This window comes from Aptenodytes forsteri, unplaced genomic scaffold (genome assembly GCF_000699145.1).
Source record: "Aptenodytes forsteri isolate BGI_AS27 unplaced genomic scaffold, ASM69914v1 Scaffold173, whole genome shotgun sequence".
Taxonomy (NCBI): Eukaryota; Metazoa; Chordata; class Aves; order Sphenisciformes; family Spheniscidae; genus Aptenodytes; species Aptenodytes forsteri.
The window spans coordinates 3,536,030-3,545,668 of NW_008794449.1; the positions used below are offsets into that span (position 1 = coordinate 3,536,030).

The 9,639-nt window shown below is 40.3% G+C and overlaps 1 protein-coding gene across 1 annotated transcript in view; it reads left to right on the forward strand.

The window, feature by feature from the left end:
* The window catches only part of EXOC4 (exocyst complex component 4), a 431,485-nt gene that overhangs the window by 111,604 nt on the left and 310,242 nt on the right, over positions 1–9,639 (forward strand). The window contains exon 9 of the mRNA XM_009290434.1: positions 8,001–8,146. Within this exon, the coding sequence (XP_009288709.1) occupies positions 8,001–8,146 (146 nt within the window). The remainder of the gene's footprint in view (positions 1–8,000; positions 8,147–9,639) is intronic.

The window sequence follows — 9,639 nt, forward strand, 5'->3', positions numbered from 1 at the left end:
TCCACTAGGCGGGTCACCTGGTCATAGAAGGAGATCAGGTTAGTCAAGCAGGACCTGCCTTTTCTAAACCCATGCTGACTGGGCCTGATCACCTGGTTGTCCTGTACGTGCTGTCTGTTCGTTTTATGACCCAGTTACTCAAGTTGACTCTTGGTAGCTTAAATAAATTTGTCATCGGTATTTGTTCCTTTTTTATAAAAAATAAATAAATAAAACAGCAGAACTGCTGGGAAAGCTGGAAGAAAAGACCTCCCAGCTCCTGTTCTCCTTTATGAAGGCCAGATGACTAAGTTTCAGTGAAAATGTCTTAAAACTTTATACGTCACTAAACTGGACATGACCTTCATCATGTAACTGTATGAACTGGTACCAGATTGTTGGTTATATGGATATTAAAGCCACTAAAGTTAGAAAGCAATTGCAAAGCCCCCCTTGAGGACTTGGAAAAGAGGTAGCCCTCTTTCAGCATCACATGTCTGCTCACATCTTGCAGAAGATAAGGTTACCTGCTGTAGTCTCTCAGCAGCTTTTTCTTTTAGCTGCTTATTTTCTGAGCCACAAGTATAAGTCAAGATGAAACTTCTAATATTGATGCGGCACAGGGGAGTGGGTTAAAGTTAGTAACGGTAAGAGGCCTTTTATCTTATGTGTTTGTCAGCGGTAGGACATAATCTGTCATGCTTTCAGAAGTTGAGAAAGTCAGTGGAAGCAAACCTCACCCTGTACCAGTCAGTGATGTTTGTCTCAGTGCTTGTAGTGGGACCAGGGTTTCACTTTAAATCTGTTCAGTCGGATGTCACAGGGGTGTTGATACATCAGAGGGTTAATTAGCAAACACCTGCAGAAAACACCCCTATTTAAATTGTTATGTCGGGCATTTGTTACTGAACCAAAGTCCCTTTCCTGATAGATGGGTAAGCTGTTGTGGCAGCTTGCATAGAGAGTGGCAAAATGAAATGAGTGCTGGCCGGCGCTGGCTGGTTTGAGGAACCTACAGCCTGATGTTGATGGCTGTGACACCACATAGCGGTTTCTCCTTTTGCTGTGCTAGCAACTGTGAAACCCATTATGTTAGTATATATGTCTCAAGTGACTTCAGCTCATCCATACACCAAGTGGAGTCAGAGCCTGTGGTGCTAAGGTTATAAAGTCCGTGCACGTGTTATCAAAAGCTTGTGAAATGAAAAAGTTCTGGTTTTAAACTCTCCAAAGCAATCCAAGCAGGTGTACGATTCATTGCCAATTAAAACAGCTTTTAAGAAGTTGTGGTTTTAAAGTAGTTACGAGGTTTGTTCCCTCCCTGCCTTCCTCCCTGGAGGTAGACGCACATTCACAGGTCTACAGTAATAGTTGCGCTAATTGACAATTAGCGTTGATAATGAATGTAGTAGCACTGGCAATGATAGTGTTATCTAAATAGTTCTGGGGTTATTTTTTACTTTTTCCCAAAAACGAAAGACAAAAGGAATTCTTGCTTCTTGTACAATAATGGAATTGGGCGATGCCTTGAGAGAATTAATTCTGGAAGGGTTTTTATTATTATGTTTCAGTTAAATTAATTTCATGGGCAACAAGAGGATTAGATAAAGCAGGTTGCACAGCATTAAACAGTATTCACGGCACCTAAAAATTGTTTTTGTTCTTTCTGACTTACCTTATTGCTTTGTCCTTTGTCGTATTTGCCATGTGTGTATTCGGCTCCTGTTCTTGACGTGGTACAACTTATGCAGAAAGCTCAGTGCTCTTAGAATTCAATTAACTGTGTGGTTTTTTTTTTTTTTTGTTAAATTCCACAATTACTGCAGGATTTTAATTATTAAGAATTTTGATACCGCAAATTACTGGGTAATTAGCTATAGACTACTGTCTCGCATAGAGTGCCACTGCTTTTTTTGCCTTATTCTGGCATTTTACTAGTAGTTACCTCCCGTCCCCAGAGCTTCAAGAATGACGCCTCATTTCATGTGTTTACAAAGAAGTAAGTGCATGTCACAGTAGTGCATCCTACCGGAACTCCCAGCTTTTTTTCTTTTCCCGAAGATTCATTTGCAGTTGCTTTCATTGCCCCTGAAATCACCTATAGCTGGATATCATCATCTCTCAGGAATGTTGTGCCTTTCCTTAGTGCATGCACCGTGGTTTGCTGTCACTGGGCATTTCCGTGCAACCCCATTGAACTAGGGGATGTAGGATGATTCGAATCTGCTGTTCTGTTTTTAACCAACTTTCCTCACTGAAATCCCATTAAGAAATCTCTCTTCTGCTTTGTAATGTCGGCTTCTGATTCCTCCTGCTAGGTCTAACTAAGATGTAACTCCAAAGCTTTCTCAGAGGCTGATACAACTCAGGAGGAGTCCACAGTGCGTCAGTACAGCTGAAACACCAACATTTCTGCAGCTGCCCAGTGTGTCAGAGCAATAAGCTGAAAATAAATCTTGTTTTCAATTGCCCGTACTGCATAGCGAAATACTAGAGACATTCTCAGATGGTGAGAGTATTATTTCTGTGGGTTTTTTTGACACTTACAGTTTCCTCAAAGTACAAGCGAGGTGGCCTTCATTTGTAGTTTCATGCCCAGTGGTTGTGAAAGACAGGTCTGGGTGCGAAGTTTCTGCTAGTGCAAACCCGTTCACCAAACACAAATGTTACCAGTAGCTGTTTTTATTTCCTATATCAACTCAAAATGGTAACTAAAGATGCTGTGCAGCAACAGTGCTTTGAACACTAACGGTTCCTTCATGCAGGAGCCTGAGAGCTGGCACTGAATGGTGCAACAGCTTTAAGATCTGCAGATTATAAGGAGCTGTTGTGATCTTCTCATCTGACCTCTGCGTAAAACAAGCTATGGTACTTTCTTGAATTAATTCCTGTTTGAAAGAGGGCACATGCTTTAGAAAGGCATCCAGTCTTGACTGGGGGAAATAAAAAAAAAAAAAAAAAATCAGTGACAGACAGTACAGTGTAACCTTTGATGTAAGTGGTTAATTATGCTCTGGAAATGTATGCCTAACCGTTCGTCAAAGCCTGTCCAGCTTCAACTTTCCAGCCTTTGGATTTTTTTAAAAAATTCATTAGCGAAGATTTTTTTTTTTTCATCAGTTCTGTGCCCTCTGTGTTGCATGCTTGCAGACTGATCCAGTAACCCCTTAGCCTTCTCTTTGCTAAGCTAACAAGACTGAGCTCATGGCTTCTTGCTGTTTTGCTATAATTCGTGCCTTCCAGCCTTTTAATAACTTCCAGGCTTCTTTTGTGCACCCTTCCATCCGCTTTTTTCCTGATCTCTCTTTGTTTATGAATACCGGGGTTTCATTTGGCATTCCAGATGTGAGACCAATACAGAGCGATGCTGTAAACTTTTACTTCTGACAAAGCTCTCTGCTTTATATAGCCATTTCCAATTAGCTAATTTATACCCATCGTCACAGTGGGACCTTCTCTGCTGTTGATTATCTTCAATATTCCCAAATTTGCTAGAGTCACAGCTTTACACGATAATCCTATAGATCATGACTTTCATTTTTTTTCCCTAGATGTAGAGATTTACCTCTGCTGACACTGAAATTCTTACAGTAGATTGATATTATGAAAAATAATAAGAGTAAAAAAGAAAATTATATTATTCTGTTAATGTTCTGTTCACTTTATTATTTACCATTTTCCCCCCAAAATATTATAATTTACAAACCTTCTGTAGTCATTATTTTCGTAGGAATTTGAAATGGGAAAAGTTCTGGCCCACTCAGTCCAGAAAGGGGTTGCTGCAGCCAGTCTTGTATGTACTTTCATTGTCTGATTAAGCTTCTTCTAATTACTGTTGTTTTAGAAATTAAGATGGATCAAACTTAGGCTGAAAATTAGAAGGTTTCTATCCAACAAAAGAGAATGGTTCTGGAATAGTCTTGTATTTCCCTTGGAATACAGAGGACAAAAGGAAAAGAGGAATTCAGATTTCTGGGACCTTGCAAAATCCGGTATCGGTGGTTTCCTCATTTCTAGTTGTATGTTAAGGATCTTGTCATGTGCCTGCCTGTTTTTCTTTTAGGAGGTCCTGTGTTGACTTTTAGTGTTTTGGCTTTTGTCAGATCCTTGGTGGAAATATAAATTTATCTCTCTCTGTTTCTTTAAAGCTAAATTTGTCATCATCGTAACAATACTGGTTAGCCAAGATCTGTGTTCTGTAAATCCATGTCGCTGGACATGAATTCTATTATTCTCCCTTAATTCTTTTTTAATAGAGTCTTCTATCATCTGTTCTGTGATTTTGTCCCTGATCAATATGAGGTGGAGAGGCCAGTAATTGCCTGGTCATCCCATTTACCCTTGCAGAATTCATGGTATGGTGTTAGTTTTCATTTGATTTTCTGGACCGCCCAAATATATTAAGGCATAATGAAAATTGGTGTTGATGGTGTAGAGTTTGAAACTGTCATGATTTTCTGATGGAGCAAACTGTTGACACTGCAGCATTCATCTTAATTCAGAGTATGTGAGGATGTGAAATACCTATTTACAGCTTTTAATTGATGGAATAGAGCTTATTCAGAGCTCAGGCCTCCTCATAGAATCACAGAATAGTTTGGGTTGGAAGGGACCTCTAAAGGCCATCTAGTCCAACCCCCCTGCCGTGGGCAGGGACATCTTCAACTAGAGCAGGTTGCTCAGAGCCCCGTCCAACCTGACCTGGAATGTTTCCAGGGATGGGGCATCCACCACCTCTCTGGGCAACCTGGGCCAGTGTCTCACCACCCTCAGCGTAAAACATTTCTTCCTTATATCTATCTCCTATCGAAAACCTCACAAGAGGTACAAATAATGAATTAATTTAGCTGTCACCCTGTGGCCAGGCATGTTTTATTGCCCATACTTTGTTCATAGGTCAGTCTTGAGCATGATAAGACATAATGACTTACAGAACTTCTCGTGGGGCTCAGCCAAAGAATATAAATGTGGATCTGGAGAGTCACAGCAAGTGCAAGCAGCAGTCAGACACAGAAGGAAATTTGTTCTTGCCCCATTGCAGTTCAGAAAGTGTAGTACAAGCTGTTATCAGATCAACGTGATAGACAGGCTACACATACTGATACGACCTTTTGAAATTTGAGAATTCAATTAAGCCTCCAAATCCATAAATATTGCTTTTTTAATAAAACATTTTATATTAATTTTCATTTCCAAAGAGCAGTTGGAGAGAGTGCTTTGTTCTCTTGCTTTATATACGGCTTTATTTGTTTGACATCGATGTAAATATAGTACATGGGTGGCAGAATTCAACCATTGAACAGAAAGTCAAAGTCCTTGTTATAGATGAATGGGATGTTGCAAACTTTACAGTCACTCATAAATCTTGCTGTATGTCCATGTGATTAATGTCTAACAAGGTTTTTGACGGATGGCTTAGCAACTATTAATCAGGTGTTATGGGACCAAATCATGAAATCCCTTACTTTGTTGGTTAAGGAAAGCTCCTGTTCACTTAGATAGGCAGGGAAATGTCTGGTTTTTCTTTTCTTTTAAGTGGATTTTAAAGTTCTAGCTTGCTGTGGCTTTTAATAAGTACACGGCCAGGCCACAATTTCTAACATTGAAATATGATACTTACTAAAATCTTCTACTAGGACTGTGAGAGCAGAACAACCAGGTAACTTTGACTGTCCGGATGTAGGGAATAAGTTGAGGCCGATGACGTTGGTGAAGGCCATGCATTGCACGATGCAATGAGAAATGAAAACTTCAGGCTGTTTTTTGAGGCAAGTAGCTGGCAAGATTTTCAGACTGGCCCACATCTTAATCGTATTGCTTAAAAATTATAAGGGTTCATGCTGCAGTTACAAGGCAAATGTACTGTGCGTTGAAGATCTCTCCTGTCCTAGCTTCTCTCCTGCTTGGCTGTGTATTGTGACTACTCAGCCATGCTTACACTTAATTACTTCATTCTGAAGAATTTGTGTAACTGTTGAATGCAGGGCACTGGAGCAGAAAGGGCTTTGATCTCTCTAGCATAGTTTCTGCTATGCCTGTATTTTATAACTTCAAGATGAACTCTGAGAATAGTTATCAAGACCAGCTATTTTCACTTCTTTTACAGCTTTTGACTTTTTCAAAGCCTTGCGTCTAACCATCCTGCCCTGCCTATCTAGTAATACCATAAATTAACAGTTTTCTCTTCTTTCTCCTAATCTGTGGCGTTTTCAGAACTGTTCTGACTATCTAACCACAAACTCATCTTTTATTTCTCTGTTCCACTTTTTAACCAACAGGGATAATTCATTATGTTCCCAGCTCAAACCTCTGTTGGCTTATTGTAATCTTGGAGGCAAGTGCTGTATTATACGCTTTACATTTCCTAGTCCCGGATATAAAGTGACACCAGAGTCGTGGAATCCATTATAAATAGGTTTCATCCATAATGGGAGAACAAATTGCTAAGTGTTTTCCTTTTTTCCTTTTTTTTTTTTTAAACTTGATTAAGTTTGAGGGTTTAATTACATTTTTGTGGCAATTTTAGCATTGTGAATTCCAGTAGAGAAGATGAAATGCAAATACGCGAATACAAATGGATTTGGTAAATTACTGTTAAAAATTAGTGCAGTGACTGTTTTTGCTCTTAACAATAAGCATGCATTTTAAAAGCTTGCGCTCAGGTAAAGTTTTAATTGAGATGTTTTAGGAGTTGAAGTTTCCTTGTGTTTGTATTATTTTTTTTTTTCCCAAGCTATCCTGAATTGTTTCTAATTAGGGGCACGATACCATTTGCCTAGATATTTATTCCTATGTAATTTGTTTAAACTTAGACAGCACAGTAGTGATGTATTCCTTTCATTACAGACAACTCTTTGATGGGCTTTGACTAGCTAATTATTAAAATGGAACACATTACTAATAGCCTCCGAGTAGGTAGAGTTTTCTGAAAATAAATAGAGACTCTCTGAATGCACTGACAAAAGTTAATTTTTAAGGGGTTTCTTTCCATCTTCAGACACAAGGAAATTAAACGTGAATAACTTGGAATCTGTTTCTGCTTCTGCAGCGCGGAGTTGCTTAAACAGTATCAAATATCGGGCCACCACTCAGGGCTGCAAGGGTTTCACAAAGGGGACCCTGGTGTCAAAAAGGGACCCCCAAACCCCTTATTGAGTATACTGGGCTAGAGGAAAATCAATCCTAAACTATGTTGCAGAACTGGCAGCTGTGGGAATTCATATTTTCAATAGTAAAAGAAGCATGTTTGGTTTGGGAGCTATTAAAGGGCAATTTTTGCAGCATTCCCAGGATTTTCCCAACAGCATACGTGACCTGCAGCACGTGCACCCCAACACACGCATGGATGTTTTCTATTTCGACATATAAATATACAGAAAATATATAGGCATACATACGCATATATAAAATATGCTTTTGTAACTGAACAGATCAAAAGAAGCATGTTTGGTTTGGGAGCTATTAAAGGGCAATTTTTGCAGCATTCCCAGGATTTTCCCAACAGCATACGTGACCTGCAGCACGTGCACCCCAACACACGCATGGATGTTTTCTATTTCGACATATAAATATACAGAAAATATATAGGCATACATACGCATATATAAAATATGCTTTTGTAACTGAACAGATCAATATTGCTAACCTTTATGTTTTTAAGAGCTGTGGTGTGTAATCAGTCTGCAAAGGCCAGCCAACAACCCACCCACCATCTCCCTGTTGCTGCTGCTGCTAGAATCAGTTTTGGGAGCAGTGGGGACTTCTTGCAAGATACCTTTGGTAGCATCAGGGTTTTGTAGCAGATTGAGTTGGTCAAGTACTGTAAAACGAGCTTTTACCAAATTGGTGGCAGTGGTATATAAGTCACGAGGATCACATTTCTGAAAATAAAGCTAGGTTTCTGTTAATTAGAATTTTTGAGATTTTTATTAATTTTCCAGTCTTAGAGAGTACCTGAAGATCCTAGATATTATAATGCTGTTTTATTTCGAATGCTGAGCTCCCCTTCCTTCTGTTGGCAGATGCTGCTGACAGAGTATCTGGATATGAAGAACACTCGCACTGCCTCGGAGCCGTCCACCCAGCTTAGCTACGCCAGCTCTGGGAGAGAATTTGCAGCGTTCTTTGCAAAGAAAAAACCGCAAAGACCTAAAAATCCCTTGTTCAAGTAAGTGTTGGGATGATGTTAAAGCTGTGCCTAAGCTGTCTTTGGTCCCTCAAGTACTGCACAACACTGGCTGCTAATCGCAGTTTCACAGTGTGAGAAGAGTGTAAGTTTTGAGATGGAGATTTAACGCCCAAAGCTGAAGCCTCGCTAAGATCTCTGTTACGGATTCATCACTAGTTTTTAGAGTGTAGCTGTTTCCAGGGCTCATCTTGGGACTGGGATCCCATTATACAAGCTGCCGCAAAGCATGCAGTGATACATTATGCCTATCTTTGTCCAGGGTAAATTCAGGACCTGTTAAAGAGAGCGATAAAGACTGGACAAAGAGAATTAAGATAACTGTATAATTACTAGATAGACTAAGTGGTTAATCCTATCACTAACTCCTTTAATTCGGAATTCAGAGTGGAAAGAATTAAGTGGTTGGGAGGAGAGTGAGAGAGAGGGTGAGAGGCTAGGTGGCCAAGGGAAGGATTTGGGGGAACAAATTTGATGTGCAAGAATAAGAAGTGAGGAGGAGTTGTTGGTGAGCAGCCCTGTTAGGAGAGGAGAGATGGTCTTGTCATTACACCTAGATTCAGGGGAGTTGTGCTGAATTTTCATCTCTTCCCATGACTACATGTGCTGGTCATTCTCTTTGGGCTCTTGAGGATTTTGGGGGATTCCAAAATGTGCTGTTTTGGCAGCGGGTGCTCCAAGTTCAAAGATCACAGCTTCCTCAGCTCTGCCAGCATAACTGCGTGTGTGGCTGCTCCCTAACTCAGTACTGCCAAAATAATCTTTTTTTTTTTTTTGCAATGAGATTATTCAAGAACAGTTGGTGAGGGAACAAGCAAGTTTCACGGTATATTCGAGGGAACGGCAGAGTGGAGCCTTGGTGGGGAGTACCAGCAGCTTGAGGCATTGACCTTTTAACCATGCTCAGCTGCAGCAGGAGCAGTGTATCTGATGGGTCCTCAGCACCCCTCTGGACCATAAGCTGCTGCAGGGCTTCGGCTGTCTTTCACTACCCATCTAAGCGGTGCTTAGCCTTACGAGGCTCTGTTCTCTGGAGTTGGGAGAGTCCAAGGCTAAAAAAAAAAAATAGTGGAATATTTGCTGGAGGGGGAGCAATTGGAAGTGAGCTAGTGTTTTCACCCTTTGTTTTGCTGGAGATGGGGATCCATGAGGTCTGGGTTTTTTTTTTTTAATAAAGAACCCCTCATTTGTGATTGGAGGTAGGTCATTATATGGTGGGGAAATAATGCAGGAACTTCAGTAACGGGAAAGGCTGAGAGTAATCAGCTGTTTCAGGCAAGTGAGAGGGGAGCTTTGTTCTGCATCCTCTTTACAGATTGTTTGTTGTTTGTTTGTTTGGTTTTTTTTTTCCCCCAGCTAAAACTTATTTCTTGGTTGTCCAGAACTCCCTGTGCTTTGCCCCATGGGCATGTATATCTGGTGGCTGTATTCTCATATGTCCTGGTTTCGGCTTATTATTATTATTATTATTATTA